Genomic DNA, 24,227 nt, shown 5'->3' with positions numbered 1-24,227 from the left:
TGTTTCACACTTTACAAATGTAATCACTTTTACACAGCAGCTTTTCTATCGTCAGTAACTGAAAAGGAAAGATTAAAAAAGGATTGTTTTGATGTAGCAAGACTTGATGCTACTTGCTTTCTAAACCTTCCTTTGCTGCTAGTCGTTAACATGAGGACCACTTATTTGAACCTCTGCCAAAGACCTATTTTTCACCCATAGTTTGACATTAAAATACTAGTTAGACAAAAAAAAAAAAAAAACACAACACCACACCTACAGGTGAATATGTTTTTACAATCTTTTATTAATACTTTTTCCCCCTCTTAGAAATATAAAGAGACAGGAGTTATTTATTTTACAGACAGCTGGTGCTTTTGCTCTGAAACCGAAACAAAACCCATTTGTACAAAGTGAAAAAATAAACACCTCTGGAAGCAAGAGGCTGCTGCTGAAAAAATATGCCATCATAAGTCAAGCATTTCTCTTCTAGTCGACAAGAATGTCTGTGCAAAGAAACAGAATGCATACAAAAAAATACTGTTGCTACATTAAGGCAAACCCTATGAATAATACACTAAGGAAATGTCCTTGGTAAAGTGACAGTGTAGATCTTTCTCCCCCCGACCCTCCCCACCTCCCTACCTCCCTTACCCTCTAGCCTTTGAGCAGCTAGTATTGCACTCACAGGTCTACTAGCACCCTCTATCCAATCCAAGAAACCACTAGTGACCAAATACCAGAAAAGAGAGAAAACCAAGGACTGGCGGATTGAAATTGAATTATTAAAACAATATTACCAACGATTGGATAAAACCCCAACATGAATATTGATACGGGGAACTAGAATGGCAAAGTACAACTTCTCAATGAAACTCCCAACCTCCTGTTAAAAGAATAGGTTGCTTGATCAACTTTCACTTGTGTTCAACTCAAGTCACATTTAAAAATCAGGGAATATTTCATGAAAACATATATAAAATTACACACATACATACATATACACACACACTTTTAAAACATATTTGGACATAACTGTTACAGAAATACTAAATTTAAACAAATTTGTACCAGATTTGTCCTTGGTTTTTCCCACTTTGGCATTAACATTGGTATGAAAACTGATATACAGGATTAAACAGTCAAAACACCACACTAATATATGAAATGTAAATGTTGCCGTATAGGATATGGAGTTTTCTGCATTTAAAGCAAAGATTAAATTTTAAAAGAAAGTTCTTAAACAAACATTCTAAAAAAAAAAAAAAAAAAACACAACAATACTAATAAAATACATGCTTAAGTACAGAGTTTCTAATACAGAAAAAAATACAGAATTTCCTCCTCTCATACAATTCATTTTAGGCAATGCTCCAAAAGCCAAAAAATGTATAATAAAATGCAGGATTAGAATACAAAGAAAAAATGAAAAATAGATTATATCACTATTCTGATCAGATCAACTGATACCACATTTCTGAATGAATAATAACACAAAAAAAATAATAATATTTCATAGTTGTTTTTTTTTTCAAAGTTCTTGTAACAGCTTCTAGCTGTTCACACAATGCTCACTCTATGAAAGTCTTGCTTTTTTTTGCCTGAAGAAAACACAGGAATAATTGCTTTGTCTTATGTGTAACATAATATTTCGATTGCTTTTGTATAGTCTTTGTAGTGCAGTTGGATTTAAGAGGCCATGTTGCTTCATGCTGAAGTGTTACTGACCCATCAGATCATAGTCAGATTTAGAAGGCTGGTGCAGGTAGGCAAATAGACGTGCTGCACATGTTCCACGTCTGATCGACACACAGGACAGGACTGAGGAAAAAAAAAAAAAAAAATAGTTTGATTCAGTTCAGCAAGTACATGGAAGCCAGTTTTAACAATAGTACTGCAATACAGAATTCTACAAAATGTTATATATATATATATATATATATATATATAATATATATATATATATATATATATATATATATATATATATATATAAATTACACCTTGACTAACAGAACTAGCAGGAAGCCACTTCTCAAAGGAGGCCAGGATTTTAACAGATCTTTCCTGTCACAGAAGATTACGCACATCACCTCTTACTGAAGATTTCTTACTTCCCCATGTCCATAACAAAGTAGATTTATTCTTTTAAAACAAATATCGGGCAAGAATGAACCTAATATTAAATGTTGCATTAACTAAAAGCTAATCTGGTCCATTGTATATTTAATGTGTTAATATTGAAATTAAAATTCTATTTTTTTTTTTTGTATTCTTGTTTGTAGCAAGAATGTTCTTTGTTTCTTCAAGCCATGTGCTACAGGCAGTATGCAGGGAAAATGCTTTACTTATGTGACTGTACAAACTACACAACCATCACAAAATGGTTTCGGATATCAGTAATTGCCCTTCTGCCTTAATTATTGTCTGGCTTAAAATGTAAACAAAACATTTTTCAATGCATATACTTGAATCCCACACTTACTACACATTCACAATGCAGCACCTCCAACTACTTGATGTTCTTAATAAAACACACTTCAGGTTCTGCAACATGCCCTCCTTGCATAATCAAAAAACTAAAGATTTAACTTTAAGTTGCTTCCAGTGGGTTGCATCATTATATCACTGAAACCTTCAAAAAAGGACAATATTCCCAGCTCAAACATTCTCTTTATGGGCAACTTGTGATGTCCCCAGGTGGCGACTGAATGTGTCACACAACCTTTTGTAGCCTAGAACCCACATGAAGAGCTAGGCTCCTGAGAACAACCAGGTTAAAAGCCAGTCATTTAGAGGGATTGAGTGCTTGCACAAAGATGAAAGCCTCTGATTCACAGGGTATTGGTAGGAGAAAAAAAAATCATAGCAAGCAAATTACCTGCAACTGGGCAGCACAGGATTCGCAGCAGACCATGTGTCCACAGGGACAGAAGGCAGAGTTGATCTCCTCCTCACAACACACAATGCACAGCATGGCCTCCTTCAGCTTCTGCAGCTTCTCCTGCAAAGCTTTGCTCTGCTGACAGCTCAGCCCCTCACAGCTTGCGCAGTTCAGATCGCTCCTGGAAGACTTGAGCGGAGAGTTTTGGGAGCTGCCGTCTGTACGAGATACAAAGTCCACAATGCCAGCATTGTACAAGGCCCGCCGCGCATGGTCGTACACCTCTTTGGACGTGCGCTTGATGTCAAAGACGTATTTCTTGCCCAGGTTAATGTTCTCGTTAAGGAATAAAGACGCCAGGTGTCCCTTAAAGTCCCGGCTGTATTGCATCATTACAGCATTCGTTACTGTGTCGCACCTGGAGCCGAAAGAAAGAAACCATGAAGGCATTAGCTGCTGTAAGTGCAAGCATCATTTACATATAGAGAGACAACTGAATAATTAACATGATCTTACGGCAGTCTCCACAAAGATTTAATAGTTTTTTGTTTTTTTTTAGTTTTTTTTTTTTTAAAAAAAGTGGTAACAGTTTTAAATAGCACGCTATACAATTCAAACATTATGCCCTGTGCACCAGTTCCCAAGCATCAAGTTACTTTTAAAGAACAGTACATTAATTCAGTTCAGCAAAGCATTAGGGCAATTTGGGACTTTGGAACAAGTATAAGCTCTGCTTAAAAAAACAAAACAAAAAAAAAACAAACAACCAAGACCTCTAGCCAGGAATAAAAACTACTGATGTGCAATTTATCATCATAAAGCAAAGTTAGCAGTTCTTTACCTGTAGAAAGCATGGGTTTCAGTTATTGCCCTGTAAAGTCCGCTCGCCGCTCGGGTGCTGATGAGCTTGAAGACAAGTTCTTCGCTGTTGATAGTTTCCTTGGTTACTGTCAGGTAGACGTTCTTTCCAGATTGGGTAGCTATTTGAATTACTGGGTAAGTGATTCTAAAGAGAGGGTATAACAGTAAATTGGAATTATATCGTTTTGTAAATGAGCATTAAACAGCTTGACGTACGTAGTCTCTTTTTTTATACCTAGGGTCTCCAGTCCAAAACAGATGTACCCATTTTACATACTGTGCAGCTTGATTTTAAAAATCAATAAACAATGTTTCACACCAACAGTCATGAAATCACCTCAATTTATTTTAAGCAGTCTCCTAGCAACACATTGCACATCTAGAAAATGGCAAATTCCATGTATATAAAAGCGTGCAACTGCATAGTTAACTGTTGCACCCTCACTCAGCTACTGTTGTTAAGATATGCAAACTCCAGCTTTCCAAAAGTTCCTTTACCTGTTAATAAGACTGAAATCCTCGTTGCAGACCGATATTCCATCTGGTCCCACTCCAATCACCTGCTTACGCCCTTCCCCGTCTCTCGACCAGTGCCACTCCACACCATAGTTCTCCAGAGTGGATACACTCTGCAACACCTGGTACTCCACTGATGACTGACTCATTCCTTCCAGCGCTTTGTGCTTTGCAATGATGCTGTCAAAAACAGAGAATATTATAAAATAAATAATAAATATTAAAAGTCTCCTTGTATATCTGGCCATGTTCAGGCATACAGTCTCTCTTTCAGTCCCATCACACTGCTTGCCAATGGCTTTTCAGACGCTTCATTTTGCTGTTGCTGCCAGTCTACTCAAGCAATTTACACAGCCAACTGGCAGGCTCTGGTCCCTTGGGGTCAGAACTTTATAACCCACGGTTAATACCAATTCCAGAAAAGAAGCCAGAGCACTCATTTGAGAGCGTTTAGGTGCAAGAATCAACTATACCGTCCTCCAGAGAGGGCAGCAGCAACACAGGAAAACCCTTCCACATAAATGACCTGCTTTCCATTAAAACAAAATTCCCCATTTAAATATGGAGACCATCTAATACCCCATTATAAATTATGGCTTCTGTTTCTCTGTTTTTATTAATTTCATTTTTCTGTGCTTATTTTTAGCGATTTTCAAGAGATGTACAAGTCGTTTTGTTTTTTTTCCCCAGACTTTTGCTTTTTGTATACTGTATGCTTTGGCGTTTATTTTTTTCTGTCAAAATACGTATAGTAGAAACTCGACAGTACTTGCACAATTAAGTTGTACCTTTGTTCCTCTGCTGACTTACACATCATTTTAGCTTAAAGAAAATAGTGCTGGCTGTTTCATTGTGATCCCACTGTTTGTGTGACAAAGTAAGGGACTAATCTTTCAAACAAACACACGTTTAATTTTTTTTCTGTTTTGCTTGCCTGCTTTTATAAACTCTAGCTGGTATAGCACAATCCTATCCTTTCACCCTCATGTTTTCTGAGCAAAGGAAGTTAAATGTTAAAGCCTTAGAAATGGCATGGTCTATATAAAATGGATGGGACTAACATGATTTGTTGACCTTTTGATCAGCCTATCAAAAGTAGGCTATGCCTTTTTTTCTGTCCTGAGATTCTGGCTCGCTCTAAAAGCAGCACAACACATTTTTGTCCCAGATGGCTTTCCATATAAATCACTATGCTTGCACACACATAATCTTGTTTGTTTACTTTTGCTGTCTAAAACTTTAATAGGAGGCTCAAGAGCTGCTGTGTGATTGTGTTTTTTATATATATATATATATATATATATTATATATATATATATATATATATATATATATAACAGGTAACGGATGTAGCAGGACAGGGGACCTACAATTTAAGAATGTTTTATGGCAGGGAGGGGGTTAAAAAGCCTCCCTGCCAAGCTAATTGTTCATTATCACCTGCACCTGGACGTTATTGTTAATCAGAGCCAAGTGCAGGGTTTAAAAGGAGAGCAGCTAGTCTGCTCAATGCTGCTGAGTAGAATGACATGTGAAAGAGTACTCTGTGTCTGAGTGGTCCTGTTGTAAGTACTGTCTGGTGTTTAGTTTTACAGAAGGTAAACAGCTTATCTGTCCTGTCAGTCAGGGACCTGCTGTGTGTGTAGTCAGTGCTCGTGAGAGCTAGGTTTGGTTTGTTTATTTTTAATAAAAGTCTGCAGTAGCGCTAAAATCAAAGTTTTATCTCTGGGTCACATTTTTAAAAGGGGCATGAACCTGAAACTACGGCCAAGCTTGTTGTATGTATGTATGTATGTATGTATGTATGTATGTATGTATGTATGTATGTATGTATATATATATATATGAACATATCAGACAGACCTCTTTTTCATTTGCCATTTGTGAAATGGTAAATAAGTGTAAAGTATTTGTCTAGTGAATATGAACACTAGATTTTTCTATCTGAATGTCAAAAAAAATATGTTTGAATATTCAGATTTGTCCCAGCACTAACTTACATGCAAAACAGAATTGTCAGTTTGTGTGAAATGGTGGAGGTTTCTCACTTAAGTCATAGGCCTGTCTTAAATTTACTTTAATTGACATACCTGTAGCTTAAGCATCTTTGTTTCATAATTTAATTTAAAAACAAGAAGCAAGAATTGAAAGACTAAAAATTGGAAGGTCTGATGTTTAAACTGCAAGACAATCCATACATACATAATATCAATCCCTTCAAGTGTTGGGCCTTAAGAACTCCTTCGGGATTATCACGTACCTGTTTTGCACCCTTGGGCTGGGGTCCTTCCCACAAATTTCTTTATAGATGTACACGGCAGTGTTCTGGTTGTAGTCTCCAAATTCTGCTTGAGCCACCTGCGCACACAGCTCTTCTGCCTGTTCAGGCAAACTCTGCAAACGACCACTGTGAAGGTCCTCTTTTACATGCAGGAAGAACAGATTCCTGTAGAAGAGGAGACATCATTGAGGAGGGTTTAATGAATTTATTTATATTATTTGGAGGTACTACTATATCTGTATCTAAACACAGTAAAAGTAGAATGTATGATTTTCTAAACTAATGAAGCAGATTCATCTAAATTTGCATTTGTTACCCCATTTGTGAATACTGGTTTTACTTTTTGTGAGAGTTGCTACCTAGATTGTGTTTCTTTGTGAATCGATGTGTAAGCAGCACAGTTTAGATTGCTATACTACTGTACATATTATTGGTAGTAAATGTAAATTTAGTTATTTACTGGAACCCAAAAGACAAAATAAGGATAGGCTCATAAGTAAGGCCCTGTGAATCACAATTTGTTTAATTCACGGTAGTGTCACAAGTATAGTTTTTCACAAATGTGCAAGTAACTATCTTATAAATTGTGTACAGATTGGTGTTTTCAAAAAATAAATTGAGAGAAATGCACTGGCATCATCCAAATTAATGTCAAAGTTATTCAAGCACTTTACAATAGCTTGTGAAACAGGGCTGTAATTAACAGCCTGTAGGTAAAGTATATCTGCAAGGACAGCTTTCAGTTCTATGTCAGATACCTGTTCACCATTTAGGTCTTGCAAAACAAATACAATGTGTAACACATACTGATGTTGGACATCAGTCGACTCCTCATTGACCACTGACAAGCAACCAGACTGGGTTTTACCAATTCCATAATCTGCTTGTGATACTCTGTAACTTTAGGGAAGTATTCATGTCTCAGCTGGGCCGATGAAGGAATCACTCCACCATCTGTTACTTAGTCTGAAGAATTCATGTAACTTTTGGTTGTCCAAGTTTTCATGAGGGATATTTTCCCAAACAAATGCTTCTCGGGTCAATTTAATGCATTTCGTGCATCCCTGGTTTTCAGTGAACTTTTGGAACATGGAAGTCCCAGTTGCTTTCTTTGCAAGTAAAGCAGCTATGGTACTACTGAATTTCTACCTTTCTCTCTGTGAATACTTGAAACTAAATGCCTGTCAACAGACGATTTTCGGTAGTGATCTACAATAATGTTGCAGGATGTACAGACGAGCGTACCTCTGTGGCTGTGTAAAACTCCTGCTGGATACTGCTTTACATGATCTACTGCAGACACTTTTAGCCTTTTTAGAGATATCCATTTTCTTGTTTAGTGTGTAGTATTTGGGGGGGGGGGGGGGGGGGGCAGTGGCCCACAATAACCTTAAAACCAGGACCCCACTATTTAGCCTGTACAGAAGAAACATCTGCCTGTACATTTGAAAAAGCAGACTTAGTTTGAGGAATCTGGCAACGCTCCTGTATTACTAGCAATTCATGACCTTGGTGCCCTTCCAAAGTACTGTTTGCAGATAAAATGGTACATACAGTACTTCAGTGTTGTACAGAAAGTGCATTACCCGTAATCCTGAAATCTAAAACACTCAAGACTCTGAAAAGCTTGGCATCCCCCACACCAAAACGACCGACAAACTAAATGGCAAATACTTTGTAATAACTTTCACATAACATCCAAAAAAAAAAAAAAAAAAAAAAAAAAAAAAAAAAAAGTGTTACACTCTGAAACAAACTGTTTGAAAACTTGGTAAACACTATGGCCTATTCACATGGAAATAATTATTTCCTTTTTTTTAATTTACTGTTGGGGTTACAATTTATAAATTATCGTATTCCTTCAAATTTAAGACGCACTTCAACCATTTTTTGCTTCTCAAAAATAGCCTGCGTCTTAAATTAGAGTACAGTATAGTGATGCGTGTATTAAAAAGAAAATAAAAATATCAGCAACAAGAAGTAACTACCCGAGTACACAAAACAGCAACTTGACTAACTGCCAGGAAAAGACAACAAAGGCATCTACCCGAATACATTAGCAGCAACGTAACTTACTACTGGGGAAAAAAAAAACAACCAAGCTTCCTCAGGAATTCTAAGAAAAACGTTTACAATTTCAGCATTTCTAATAAACAGTACCAGCTGTGACAGATCGAAAATGCTGATCAGATCCCTGTATTTTTCGACATGCCAAACAATGTTCATTTAAATTAGTTCTGTGGTTAATCTACAACACCACTCAGTACGTTTACATGACAAAGCAGAAAACAGATTTTCTTAACATCACTTTTCTGTGTTTATGTGATTAACGATAGAAAATCTAATTAGAATTCAATTGTATACATGGATTGAAATTTTTGGAAAACGCAGGACATTTTTGCACGCAAAGTACTGTAGTAGCCAAAGTACGATTTGAAGACCGGACATTTCTGCGACAGAACTGAGACCAATCCAATAACTTTATCGAAGTGCCTGGTCTTAAATTCAAAGATTACCACCCTATACCTCTATTCTGATTCCCCACACTGTGCAATCAGCCTTTCCAACAGCTCATCCAGTTCTATATTACCAGTTTCTTTCAGACATTATTTTAAATTCTCAAGTCATCGTAAAGCTGGAAAACGTTTGCTAGTTCACTATAGGATATTAACAAATACATACAGACTTCAACAAATGTATTACTTTATCCCTAACTAGACAAATAGATGTATGCAGACTGACTGCAGATTATTATTATTTTCTGTTTTCTAAAACCACGTGCAGGAGAAAAGGGTCAAAGTGTGCACATGCGCAGGATGCTATTTCAATAAGTTTTCCGAAAAGTGTGTTTACATGATATACATTTTGTTAGTTTTCTAAAGTTATTCGGAAATTTCTAGGTGCCACTTTCCAAAAACTGACTTTCGGAATATTAAAGATACATTTTGAAAAACTGTGTTTACGTGACTTTTGATATCGGAATTATTTTTCCGAAAAAATCTTGGAATTCTTATGCTCATGTAAATGCACTGAATGTTTCATTGGATCATATGTGGAGCTACAATCCAGCCGCATTTAGACTGAGACAGCAATCAAAAACGAAAAAGTTTGCGGACAGTGCATTGCTTCAAAACGAAAAGGTTAAAAAAATAAAATTCTGAAACTGCATGTGACAGCGTAGTAATGTTAAATAGGTTGTGATCAAGACAGACTACTACAGTTTGGACCGGGTTCAAACAAAATATGTATAAAATAAATAAAGCAGGTTACCCTTGATCTCTGCATCTTTACCCTGTATTTGTTCAGATGCATACTCAGTGACTTTTAGAAGCAACAACACAGATTACGTTCTTGATAGTAAATTAATATATACAAGACACGTTTTTAATTTCATTAAATATTCTATTTCATTCAAATATTATCATGGGGTCCCAATTGATAGATAATCATCATTGTTACAAGCCTAAAATATATAGAACGTTGTAATTGGGAGCCACAGTTGACTGTGCTATTTGTGTTCCGCCTTATAACGAGACTCCTAGTGTTAGTGTTAGGCATTATGGGGCATATGGGAGGCATGACTGTACCACTTTATAAAAGGGGGAACAAGAATAATAAATATATATAAAAACAAAACTTTCTTTTAATCCACTCCTTTGTAGCTTTATGGTATATACAAGAGCACTCTACAAGAGGAAGCTCGTATGGTATAGTAAACAATGAACAGAACCCTACAATGCCTACAAAAACATTGATCGGTACATTGGAGCTCATTCTAAGCCTGTACTTTTCACTAAGCAGTGGCTGACTTGGCACACAAATATGTGACAGCATTATTTACTGCAGGCTTATACAAAAGGTAAAGTACTGGTGGCAGAGAAAAAAGGGTTTAAACTTTCTCAGCTAGCTTAAACTGAAGGTAAAACAGCTACTGTAAATACTGGCGCTAACAATAACTGCAATGTCTCACTACTTGTGAAAAAATGTGCTTCTGTTGTTTTGTCCAAGGGGGGCTTTTGTTAGAATCCTTTCTGTTGGTCAGATTGGGGCTCATACTCCTGTCTTTCCAGAGAGAGAGAGAGAGAGAGAGAGAGAGAGAGAGAGAGAGAGAGAGAGAGAACGAGAACACCATACAGTACAGTTCTCTCTGCTGTCTGCACTCTCCTAAAAAACGCCTGGACCACAAACAAAGCAAGCACCTCAAGGTTACAAGGACACTACTGTTTAATGACTGGGGGTGGGGGGGGATTACATGTGAACATTCAAGCTTTCCATTTTTGATTAAAATCGAACTGGTAATCTTTTTTGAAAAATGTGAAAATTCATAAAACTACTAGTTAACACACTTGTAGTTGTGCAACATTAAGCTTGAGGCTGTATAGAGATAGTGTTACAACTGCTATTGAAAATGCAGCGCTACTGTAAAATGCAGAGACTCCAATTGCTTAAACCAAAAGCTGCATTAAAGTTATTTGTTTGCATTTCCACGAATAGGCCTTTTACATGGCTAAAATAGAAGAACTGGGTATTGGTGATATTAAGCAAAAAATAAAATGTGTAATGTAAGAACACTATGATACTGAACTGCAAAGCCTAACAAGAAATAGTTTATGTTTTACACTTTTGTAGACACTTTGATTTAATTTTTAAAAGAGCCACATTTGTTATTGGAAAGATTGTATGGATTTAAAAATGGTATTAGATGTAAACTTATTACGACACGTCAAAGTGATCCATATCAAAATACAGGAACAGTAGATGCATAACTCACTGCGTCTCTCCATGACCCTTTACCTACTTTTCATTGTTCTAGAGAAGGTTCTTTATTATGAGCTTAGCGCTGTTTACTCGCTGTGCACTAATGCCCCAAATAAACTGAAGACACACAGACAGCATGTGTCTTTCACACTGCTCCACCATAAAACTGCAAGCTGTAGTGCACCATTACTTTTAGAAACTTCGCTAGCAGGCCATCTTGAACTCAACAATATAGTCAACCCACAGTGGGATTTGATCATCTCAGAGTCTGCATGCAAATACTGTACTGAAACATCTGTTTGTGTAATTATATATTTTATACATTAGTGCTGGGACAAAAAAAACAAGTTATTTTTATTATTTGTCCGCCAGAAATGACTTGACGTGCTTGTAACTTTACACAATGTCGCTGGCGGCGGGATTTATTCTGCTGGAGCCGCTGCTTGCTTTCCCTTGCTTGTCGCTGCTGCTGGGTAAACAAGCACACTTGTATCTAAAAATTATAGGTATGGACAGCAGATTTCCAACAGTAGTGACCTGCCTCTGAATTCACAGGGGGGGCAGCCAAAATGTAACAAAAGCATTGCTTTACTGTGTGTTGATTTCAAACCAGTGGAGTCAAGCCACTGACAATATGAAGGACAATTAGAAGGTCCTTCATGAAATTTTGAATGACCTCCAGGCATAAGAGACCTGCATTGAACTACATGGTTTACCTTTCATGTCAGACTTTTAGAGAATGCTGAATGCATGTTCCAGCACATTAGGCCTCTGTCCTTTGCCTATCTGAAAAGGGTCCCTAGTACATTTATGCAACCCTATAGTCATGGGGACAGTCACAAGATCCATTCAAACCCAAACGCAAAACAAGTTTATCTGTCCCATTCGATCACCTGAAAGGGCATATTTTGTACATATTAACTGTTTTTCTTTTCCAGAATTAAAAGTAAAATCCAGCATTTCTAATGTTAAAATATAATTCTGAAAATCTAAATTCTAGTACGAGGACAGGGGTCGTCGGTTATGAGATCTGTGCTACAAAACTTAAAAAAACAAATACAATTTTTGTTGTGCAGAATAGAGTAAAAAAAATATTTTATTAAATAAATATATATAACTTGTAAATATCCTTCCTTTGTACCGTGAAATATGATGCGGCACAGCATATACGGTCTGTGTCGTATATATTATATATTATATATATATATATATATATATATATATATATATATATATATATATAGTTGTTAGTACTGTAACATTGCCGAGATTAGCATAGTTTTTCATGGTATTATGCGATAAGAGTAAAACTGAAGCTTTCTTGGAGTTAATAGAAAAAAAAACTCAATATTTTAAGCTTAACGCAATAATCCTTTATTTGTTTTTTGACATCAAACTCATCCTTGAATATTTTGATAACATAAAAGACTCCCACTGAAACTTTAAAAGCATTCTGCAACAAAGCGAGCGGTTTTATGGTTTTCAGATATAAAAAGTGCAATTTCAAAAACACTCATGACAATTTTACAACAACAAATGTCATTTACTAAATATTTAATATTGTTCAGTAAATGCCCCTTATTTGGACACTAGTTTTGACACCCAAAGCTAACAGAAGAAACTTTACACTTTAATAACAATGTTACTTGCATAAAGTATGAAGTAACTGCAGTGTCCTTTTTGTACTTTAGTAAGACAGCTTCCAGTATAGTTTACTGCTTAACCCTTACTACCTCTGAGGTTGCTACTTCTATGAAACATGTGTGTGTTGTGTATTATCAAAATGTGGCAGACGAAATAATCAGTAAAACATTTTGAAGCTTGATTTAATAAAAACAACAAAATCTTTGCCGCATTTAAGTTTAGACCAAGTAGTCATGAATTCCCCCTACGCAGTACTCTTTTCAACAGAAAGTCCCTGTAAGTGAAACCATAAGTGTCTGCCTGGAGACTGCATTTGCTGACCAATCAGGAATCACATTTCATACATTACTAGACTCTGCACCAACAATGTGCCTGAAGATTCGTCAGAGGTTACTTGCAGTCATTGAACTAAAGTAACATTATACAGTCTCTTGCCCTACCAGACCAGAATAAACCCCTTTTAAAAACACATTGAGCTTTCCAAGAGCCAGGAACAAGAGAAACAGCTGACACTCAGTTATTAATTGTGAACAGCACTGTTTATCAAAAACTTCAAATTTCTCTTGTAGGTTTTATTTTAGTTTTTTTAACCCATGGTCTTTGTAGCCATTTGTAGAGCTACAGTACTGAATTAAAAAATGGAACATTGGATTAAGTTTGCCAGAGCCAACAGTAGGCTACTGCTTGTTAAATCAGATGTTCATATTACTGCAAAAACATGGTTTTGAAACACTAGAGCTCCTAAAAATGACATGTCCAGTTTAAATTCCTAGTACTTCTACAGGAAACCTATTATAAAGTCACAGCTTCTGTACAAAAGACTGTATTGTAAGTAGTTAACTAAAAATAAAATTACTAGGCTATCGCTCAAAGAAAAATCCTTGCTCAGGAGAAAAAGCCAGCAAGGAAGAAAAGATCACAAATAAGGCCAGCACTTTTAAAACATGTACATGGCCCAGTTTACCGCTAATTAACGATATCAAATCCATAGACTATAGCATTAAAGTAGTTGTACTGTTTTCCTAGATCTTATTTTTGAATTACTTAATTGCAAACAAAAGTAGTTTTCCCTAACAAACAACAACAAAAAAATATTTATCAATATATTAATTTCAACAGCAATAGTCACACAATTTATTTAGAACACATTATATTGCATTATACTGGTTCTGGCCATTGGTGCGTCAATTTCGTTGTGCTACCATTCAACAAATGGTTTCATGTATCTTAATACAACATCCTTACATTGTGCTTGTACTGTCACTATACTCCCTCCAAGATAAGTGATAATACAAACTTCAGGTACTTTTCCCCTTTTGTCAAGGTCCCCAAAGGACTGCATCAGTTCTGTATGCACACAGGATTTGGCCTGTGAAAGGCTGCATTGTAAACCAGGCGAGTGACAAGAATATTCATTTTACAGGTCATCATTTTGACCATTCCAAAATGCTGCATTAACCACCACATTCTCCCTTCATGCTTAACTTGATCTAGCCACTATAAACACCCACTCTGACACACATGCATGTTCAACACAGCCAAATGTATACAGCTAAACCTTAGAAAGTAATATATATTTGCCAAAACTTAGTGGTAAAGTCTCATTGCACCTTAGGCCCATGTTCTAGCTAGCACATTAATTGTTCACTCAGTGTTATCAGCGTTATGCCCTCGTGGAATAACTCAACCAGAGCAGAATGTTAAACAGATATAAAAGGTTCCAAAGTCATTATAGCTTTCACAGTCATTCATGCATACCAACTGCAGGCTTGTGGAGAGGGGAGGTGGGGGGTGCAGAGCAGCTTTAAAACACCACAACACTTATCGAACAGCTACATCACTTTACAATCTTTGCGAAATGAGAGAAGGGACCTGGTCATCCAACTGAGATGCAACATTTCTTGCTTATTAACCATTGCTGACAATAATGGAAAATATCATTTGAACGGGGTATGATTCATATTGATAATAACCTCATTAAATTATCGTGGATATTACAGAGACAAAAACACAAACCAAACTCAATTCCAAAACGCTCTGAAGACAGCACAGATCTTGCTGACAAAAGTGTGGGAGGCATCAGATACTGTTAATTGCAAAGTTTATATTTACAGTTGAAGCAGAGGTGTGCAATTTTTGAAAAAATAAATTGTCCAAAGGACAAAATGTTAGAAAAATCTACTTGTCCCTCCCTGTCGCACAAAATGCACACAAAAAAGGAATATTACTTGAAGGATTTTGGTTTTATTTAACATTTAAAAGTCAATTGCTGATTAACAGGGACAGACCTCGCCTTGACTGGTTCGCTAAATTCTTTAAGACACACAAAAAAACCCACCTCACCTCAATAAGTGTTATAACATACTTTAATAAAATGTTCCTTTCAGGACAATTTGAAACACATTTGCTAGTAAATTCAGGTAACAAACTAATAGTACAACTACAATACGGAGTTATTCAAATACAAAAATAGAGTCTGCCTGTTCTGTTTTTGATGGATTATGCGTATGCAATAAATAACTAATATATTCTGTTCAAATCTAGTAAAAATTAAATTGTAAATGGCATTAAATTATAAAAGTGCTGTATGTTGGATAACATGGAAAGACGTTTGAATGAATCAGAGGAGGTATAGTAACTGGTAAAGGTGAGATTGCACTTCATTGCACTGACGATGACTATCTGACTACTGGAATAAACACAATCGCACATTGCTGCAGGAATTGATGCACTCAAGAGATAACATAGGTTGAGCATAAAGGAACAAAGGGCCACACCAAGATAACACCATCTTTGGCAGTGTGAGCCAGAACCAGTTTTCTTTACGACACTACATGAGACTCTCCACAGGGGGTTGCCTGGGGTGATTGAACCCACAAAGAGAATAAAGGAGGGGGCTGGGGGCAGTGGCTACTTAATCAAGGTGCACTCAGCTCATATATATATATATATATTACACACACATTTTTTTGCCAAGGAAACTTTGTCTCATCACTTATTTGCTAAACTTACAAAAACCGTAAATAATACCTTAAGTTTAAAAGATTAGTCTGTGCATTGCCAGAGGCTGTCTTGGCAGCCATTTCTGGGTTTCTTTGTAACCAATAGAAGATCAGCTTTTTCCACAGCTAGCCAATCAGAAGCCAATTCAGATTTTAGAAACTTGCATAGCTGTCTAGAACTATACCCAGAAAGTTTTTATGTTTGTTCTGTTACTAGAAAAAACAATTTGTCCAATGGGCAAAATATAACAGCAATACTTCTTGTCCCAGTCGTCGGTGCAATATGAATTGCACACCCCTGTGAAATGAAATATGAAATACAAGACTGAAACAATTCCAGTCTCGATATCCTTGTTTTTAAACCTTACCCAAACTCAATTGCACTGGCTGTATAAACATTACAATCTGCCCTGTTCACAATGATTCAGTTTATTTGGCAGGATACAGGTACTGGGAGAGCAACTGTTTACTTCCGCTAATTAAAACTGACAACCAAGAAAAGCTGGCTGCAGCTGACATGCATCCAGCTGAAAGGTTTCAGCGTTCACACCACATTGAATTCTTTGTGCATCAAAAAATCATGACAACTCCTTACTTTATCTATTGGGATACTGCTTAAGTTGTGTATCCAAATGCATAACCTAAAAGCACGACATAACTACTTGGTGCACAAAATAGTTCTGGGATTATTGTTTCACATTATACTTGCAGAAGCAGTCCATAAATACCATAATAAATTGGTAAACATACCACATAGTTGATATATATTGCATCATGGCTTTAATTTAGATGCAACTTTTAAACTATTTTTATAAAAATCTTTTGGAAATATAAAATGCATGTGACACTATAAAATATTTCTTAACCAGCAATATAAACTATTAGAAAAAGACATATTGATTATGACACACACTAGAACACAAAACATGTCTCTGAACGAAAGTTATATAATCTGTTACTGCTTTACATGGGCACCGGCAATGTCTCGCACCATGTGGATGACAAAGCAAAACATGTCAAACATTCACACTGTCTGCCTTATTACAGGTGTGTTTATAAATTAATATACTGCTGTATATTAGTACAGCTCCCTTGCAATACCAAGCATCACCTTCAAAGCCACCATTAACTGAAACGGCTTTCTAACATGAAACAAATACTAGCTAAATAACTTGCACATTATGATGGCACTGTGTTGTCAAAATTGTAGACTTATTTATTTATATATGTGCTACAGTGTTGCCAAGGGTTTGCTGCATATACTGTAGTAACAGAAGTTAATGTAAAACAAAAAGAGGCTCTTTGTAGCTTGACTTGTGAACTGTACCAGTGTGTGAATCATCCACTTCAGTGCCATGTTATGGGTTATTTAGCCAAGTGTAATAAATATCTTACAAGACTATATGCCAAAAGTAAATTCTATTAACACTACTAATGGAAATAATATGTACAATCTGGTCTTTTCACTAATATTTAACCAAAACGCTACAAATCCTATCGACTGTGTAAACATGTCAATGACAGGAATGGAATAAAAACATAGCTTATGCTTTACACCATGTGTCCGTTCAAGGCATACTGAATATGTACCATTCAAAAGTACATGTACAATATATTGGTTTAGAAACATGCCAGGCCTGTGCCTTTTTAAAGAGCAGCAGGCATTCAGGGCGAAACATGCTAGATCTTTTTATTTTTTTCTATGTTCATTTAGATTTGTTTAAATTAAAACAAAGCATGGGCTGATAGATAGATAGACAGATAGATTGATTTCAAACACTTTTCCTTTAGCAGCATGCTCTAAAAATAGCACCAAGGGTGTCCAGGTGGAACTAATCCTGAACAGAAGTACAGTACCAGACTGCAAACAAGGACTGAAATGGAGAGCTAGTAGGACTTGGGCGACCATAGCATCTGCTGACAAAAAGGAGTCAAAACGACAAGCACATGCCATTTGCTTTAGAGAAAGCCTTTTAGCAATGAGTAGATGTGACCGACATAGATTTTCCAATAAACTGCCCCATGAGCCACAAGTAGGACAAAGGTTAACACAAGAAAAGGGGTGTTAAAAATCAGCCCCCAGACCCCAGCTGGCTCCAGTCATTTGTGCAGACAACAGCAGTGTGAACAATACACCCAGGGAAAACAAAAAGTTCCAGTAAGCAGTGTTCTGGCAGAAAATTAGTTATGCCAGAACACTCACAGAAAACCGGCAAGTTACTTCCCGAGGGACACAAATACTGCAATCCACACACCCCCCACACCCCCCACCCCGATGTTTGGCACTTAGTTTTGCAGTTCACATGTATACGTGATGAACAGAGTCTTAGTAAATAAGACCATTTCTTACAGTTGGCTAAAGAACTAAAGGGCCCTGTTTGTAGAATACAAACGTATATCATAAGCATTTCCACTTTAATTAATGTACATGATGATGTAGTCAAACTTTTTTTTTCTTAGTTCTCCTAACATTACTGATAGTGGTTACACAAAAGGAACTGTTTTAATAGGCTAGGTTACTTTTCTTACAATACCCTTTGACGCATATGGTAAAAAATAAAAAGGGAGATTTGGGCTCAATACATCAAAATGAACATAATACACTTCTCTGGCTTGAGAGGAAATGGAAGAATAAAGTGTAATTTATAGTGTTGCAGGGTTAATGTGTTGGTAATTTTACATACACCACCAAGGAATGTTTCACTGCCTCCAAATTATTATTATTATTTTTTTTTATACTAGGTGATTATCTGTGTGCTACTTGATACGGACAAACTAATAAAACGGTATCCATGCAAGTCTTTGAAATAATATTAATTAAACTAGTATAACACTTGAAAGTTCTTTATAAAATAAGCCTGTATATGCCAAGGCGCCTTTCCTTTTCAAAACAAGTTAAAGCTCAACTCCCTAAACAAAGTATCACACTGACTGACAAGTTTTAGGACATTTCTCTTTTCCTATTACATTTACAATGAAAGGTAACACAACATTAAAAAAAAAAACTTTAACGATAATAGGTCGATACAATTTAGCTAACTTATAAAGTGACAGAGATTGCAGGCTCCGGCAGTTACTTTAGTTTATGAAGGAGGGCGGCACTACTTCCTGTTGAGTTGGAATGACCTGCAATAACACTCTGCAGCTGGGGTTACTACAGGACATACAGTATTATAATAGAATATGAATCCACACTAGTACATCCTGGTAATCATATAAGCAGACAAATAATCCAGACTGGATTACTCCAAAAGTTACATTTTCATGGTAACCCTACTTTTAAGATGTGTTGTTCTTATATTAATGTTAACACAGCAGCAAATTGATGCAGGCGTACGTTTTTGTAAAGCTGTAAGGATTGATTCATATGGTGTATGTGAGTTTTGATTCTTTCATCACATATTTGGAAAATAAAGTGCAAAATATAAAATGGTACACATAAAACACACTATTTGTAGTTCAGCAACAGTTTCAATCTGCGAGTGCACTTGTATTTCACACCAAATCCCAATGGGGTAGAACTCCCACCAGCAAATTGCTTGTGTGGAGACTCACTTAGTCTGCTCCTGTTGTAAGAGATGCGGTTCAACAAAGAACTTCACTCGCAGCTTCAGTCTGCAGGGTGCAGGGCTGTCCACCTGCTGGGAGATCCTGTTTCTCAAATTCAGCCATAAACTCTCTCCTTTGCTGCCCGAGAACTGGAGCCCGAAGTAATCCACCTCTATTATTCCCAATTTCCTGCAAACCTAATAAAACGTGGGAACACGAGAAAAAAAAAAAATGACAGTAAGAACCAGAGATGTTGCCGACAGGAATATTTACTTTATTCCATATAGCGTTTGTCAATTTAAAATTTGTAAACTGTGGCCACTGCAACCGTTTAGCAGAAAAAGTACATTCACATCTATAAATGGGGATCAACTGTATAATTTCGGATATCTGAATTGATATAATTTCTCACGGTCTAACCGGTGGCACTCATTACTGTAAATACAGTGTGAAATCTGAACGGTGAAGGCAGAACCCGCTGATAGACAGGCGTGTACTGTACGACAAGCATTAGGAGAAACTTGTAATAGCGGAAAGTGTGCATTTGCAACAAACTAGAGTCTCAAGTACTCATGTAAACCTTTGCCGAAAAAACGTTACGATTTAGAAGTGGTAAGATTTCTTGTTTAAACTGCTGAATGCATACAACACGAGGATCCACCGTAGAAACTGTATCAAAACATCTGTTCTGTGAAATGAACCCAAACACCCTTTCATTCTAGCTCAAAAAAGTATGTGGTACAAAAGGAAGCAGAGTACAAAGATGGAAAGAAAATGGGTTTATGGATTAACTACAATTCAGAGAGACTTCCACTTGGAATACCAAATAACTGCTGTAAAGACATCCAATAGAGAAAAAAGTAAAACGTAAAAATACATGTATGCTGGGCTACTGAATTGAAAAAGCAGAAGCGCAACTTTTAATTTTAAGTATATTCCTACGTAATCATGGCATTGTGCAAAAATACAGAATGTTACTTTGAAACGATGCTCATCTTCCCATTTTAGTTTTAATCATTAAAAAAAAGTTATTTAGAACAACTTCATATGGTATTTAACAAGTTAGAAGAAACAAAACTATGCTACTGTATTGAGCGAAATCACACTGGGACAAACCATGTTTACGCTGTAGAATGAAAAATGCAAGTATCGACTATAAATATTTACACAACGAGCCAAAAAGAATTATCTTCTTCAAAGAATATTTCGCGGCACATTTTCACTCACATATACTGGTAACGCGTGGAAGGAGGGAGGAAATAAACAAGCCAACTCTCTGGTCCCATGCAATACCTTATTCAAGCAGTCTTCTCCATTTGCTTTCGAATCAACCTCCACCTCCATAACCACCGAATCTGGCCTCGTAACAAGGCAAAGCATTTTGGTTTCAATAAGTTATCTTTGGTCTTTCGTTCCTTTCTAAAAAAATTATAAATAAGTGTATATATCTTGCTTTAAAAACCCAACACCCGACTATTCTCACTTCCCAAGTCCCTCTTCAATATCGCGCTCCTCACTGAGCTCCCAGACGTATTTCTACCGACCGACAGACAAAATACCACAACCTCCTCAATACGTCACTAAACTCTGGCACATCCAATAGAAACATGTCTCTCATGTGACCCAGAGCTCGCTAGCCAATTACAAGTGCGGTAATTCAGCTCCGGAGGTAAGGACTGATACACCAAATTGTAGGGGTCCTCTGAGCCATCTCACGGTAAGCGTTTCAATTGACAGTTAACTTTTGTTTCGTTTTTTTTTTATTTTTAAGTTAAAACTATTGCTGCCACCTGAAAACAATAAAAAATAAAATTCCAGTGAAAAAACTAACCAAGCCCCACACCCATCTCAATGTTTCTCATGAAAAATACAGTACATAAAATCTGTTGTCGCCTTATAAGAACAGATATGATTACCCAAATAATATAGGCTACTGTTTTGAAGAAAGGATACACTGCCAAAGATTTCAGTGGCACATTAAGTACCATTTATATTTCTCTCTCTCTCTCTCTCTCTCTCTCTCTCCTCTCTCTCTCTCTCTCTCTCTATATATATATATATATATATATAAAATTCTGATGTATTATAATATAATATTATGTAGTTGGCCCTGATATTGATGTGATATAGCGCTCTGAACTTGTTTTGTATCAGCTGGCATGTATGAGAGATTGTATCTGATGGAAATTATGTCACATTAAGAATATCTATACTGTTTGATTATTCTTATTTAAAGTAACTATGACAAATATAGTATAGGGAGCTGTAACATACATGTTTATTTTCACCCTATTTAAAGGTGAGAGCAGCTAGAAAGGTCTGACCACTTGCATATTATAAAGCATCCCATATAATATTTTACACAGTATGTATTAAACAGGAGTCGGAAAGAAATATGTCAGCATAGATACCAGAACTATCTCCATCATTGCCTGCAGTTTGTAAAACAAAATGTTTTTACTCCACAACCGAATAACATCATAAAGGAGCGGTGACGGGAGTGCATTCTCGGACCAATTCTCTTTTCTATTTACACTGACATGACAATAAAGGCAGCTGGCAGCTCTTCTATTCATCTGCTGGAAGATGATATCATTGTGTAATCCATGTTTTTTTTTTTTTTTTTTTTTTGGTTATCATGGGTTATGGCGCAATACAATTTCAATAACAACACTTGAAAGCACATTTCTTTGTTCAGCTGCTATTAATGCACACAAGACTAATCTTATAACTTTCACTATGAATAAAATGAGACCCAGATTTATAAAATAGGCCGTTATTTTGACGCCGAGTGCGGCCGTACTGAACACGCACATTACGAGGCTTTTTTGCGGTCCGTTTTTCCATTCCATAGATTTGGCACAAATTTATAAAAGGGTTGCGCATGTTTTACGACCCTAAAACGGGCGCTGAGGGTTCTGAATTGTTGGATGGGATTTGTAAAACACAGGCAATGGCATAAACATGCAATTTTTAAAACGTGAATTGCGGGGGCAATGTCACTGTGCTCTTTAGCCCTTGATGCATATGTGCAGTGCTAGAGAAAGTCTACACCACCTTGAACTTTTTTCACATTTTGCAATGCCTCAGAGTTAAATGCATTTAAATGATGATTTTTTTCCCCACTTATCTACACACCATACTCCACACTCCACACTGTTAAGGACTTCTCTACTTTGCTACACTCATTTTCCTTTCTATCCTGACAAGTGCCTCAGTCCCTGCCGATGAGAAACATCCCCAGAACATGATGCTCCCACCGCCATGCTTCACAGTAGGGATGGTGTTCTTTGGGTGATGCACTGTGTTGGGCTTGCACCACTGGCCTCTTGGTAGCCTCTGATCAGTCTCCTTCTTGCTCGGTCATCCAGTTTGGAGGGACGGCATGATCTAGGCAGGGTCTTGGTGATGCCATATACCTTCCACTTCTTACTAATCGTCTTGACCATGCTCCAAGGGATATTCAAGGCCTTTGATATTTTTTATACTCATCCCCTGATCTGTGCCTTTCAACAACTTTGTCCCAGAGTTCTTTTGAAAGTGCCTTTGGTTGAGTCTTTGCTTTGAAATGTACTACCCAGCAGAGGGAGCCTACAGAAACTGCTGAATTTATTCTGAAATCTTGTGAATCACTACAATTTAACACAGGTGGAGGCCACTTAACTAGGTATGTGATTTTGAAGGTTATTGGTTACACCTGAGCTAATTTAGGATTGCTATTAAAACGGGGGTGGACACTTATCTAACCAAGCTATTTCAGTTAGTTATTTTTAATTAATTTTCTACAAATTTCTTGAATATAGTAGGATGTGTAGTTTTTTTTTTCTTCTCTATTTTAATGCATTTTAATTCCACGCTATAAGGCAACAAAAAGTGAACATTTTGAAAGGGGGTGTAGACTTTCTATAGGCACTGTAATTCTGTATATGCATATGTAATTCTGGGGCATTTCTGAACAAAACCCCTAAAATTGGGAGGGAACTTTGCAAATGAGGTCTGTTTCAATACATGTTTCATAGCTTCCATGACAAAAAAGGAAGTCTGCAAATAGAGAATATAAAATCCATGTAAAAAGGTTCTTAGAAGCACCTAAAAAGGTCTCCCCGCAGTGGCAAAGCAAGGTTCTAATGAGAGCCCTTACTTCTAGATTGTAGGCATTATAAGAACTGTCGAGGAGATTAAGAAAAGTTGGAAAGATATTCTGAGGCGCACTAAAGAAAAAGTCTCATACATGTAATACAATGAGGGCTCATCCGCCACCGTTACTTTAGTGATGCCTATAGAATTTATGTTTTGTAATGTGGCATTCTGGTAATTAACAATACTGCTTCAGGCAGTAAGTTTGAAAGAAAATGGTAAAACAAAAAAGGACAGAGGGACAGATGACACAGTTAGTTTGTAACTAGAGCAAATACAGTACAGCTGGTTGTAGGCACATCTGAATAATGTAGCTATATTATAGACCATACAGCTATGCTTTAAAAATCATACATAGAGTCAGAAATACAGACATACATAAGAAATAGAGTTCTAACTGCATAAGAATTTAAGAAGATATAAGACGTAGTTAAAATGAAGACTGTTCATATGAACATATTGCTGTACAATGGAAGGATTTTCCACCCGTTTGACTGCCATGGATGCAAATAAATAAAACGTATTGTTTCTGAAGTTTGATAAGTCTATATGCCTGGAATTATCCTATACGAAATGAGAAGTTGAACTAATATGCATGTTTTTTTGCGGTCTGTCT

The 24,227-nt window shown here is 36.6% G+C and overlaps 1 protein-coding gene across 1 annotated transcript; it reads right to left on the bottom strand.

Annotated features, from left to right (window-relative positions):
* Window positions 1-277: 277 nt before the first annotated feature.
* LOC121313341 (E3 ubiquitin-protein ligase MYLIP-like) lies at window positions 278-21,004 on the bottom strand. The gene is made up of 7 exons (XM_041245753.1): window positions 20,768-21,004; window positions 19,481-19,671; window positions 6,501-6,686; window positions 4,223-4,420; window positions 3,705-3,869; window positions 2,861-3,281; window positions 278-1,800 (listed from the first exon to the last, which is right to left on the bottom strand). The coding sequence occupies exons 1-7, from the start codon at window positions 20,852-20,854 to the stop codon at window positions 1,711-1,713; spliced, it is 1,338 nt and encodes a 445-aa protein (XP_041101687.1). The 5' UTR covers window positions 20,855-21,004; the 3' UTR covers window positions 278-1,710.
* Window positions 21,005-24,227: the final 3,223 nt, after the last annotated feature.

Source organism: Polyodon spathula, chromosome 3 (assembly GCF_017654505.1).
Source record: "Polyodon spathula isolate WHYD16114869_AA chromosome 3, ASM1765450v1, whole genome shotgun sequence".
NCBI lineage: Eukaryota > Metazoa > Chordata > Actinopteri > Acipenseriformes > Polyodontidae > Polyodon > Polyodon spathula.
Note: the sequence above shows the minus strand (reverse complement) of the source record. Positions and strands in the feature narration are given on the sequence as shown.

Excerpts from the sequence above, each read along its gene's own strand:
- LOC121313341 (XM_041245753.1), bottom strand. The coding sequence starts at position 20,854 with ATGCTTTGCCTTGTTACGAGGCCAGATTCGGTGGTTATGGAGGTGGAG. Across the intron at positions 6,687-19,480 it reads TTACAACAGGAGCAGACTAA|GAATCTGTTCTTCCTGCATG; the intron begins GTGAGTCTCCAC and ends CCTCTTCTACAG. Across the intron at positions 1,801-2,860 it reads CCTGTGCTGCCCAGTTGCAG|TCCTGTCCTGTGTGTCGATC; the intron begins GTAATTTGCTTG and ends TTTTTTCCTCAG.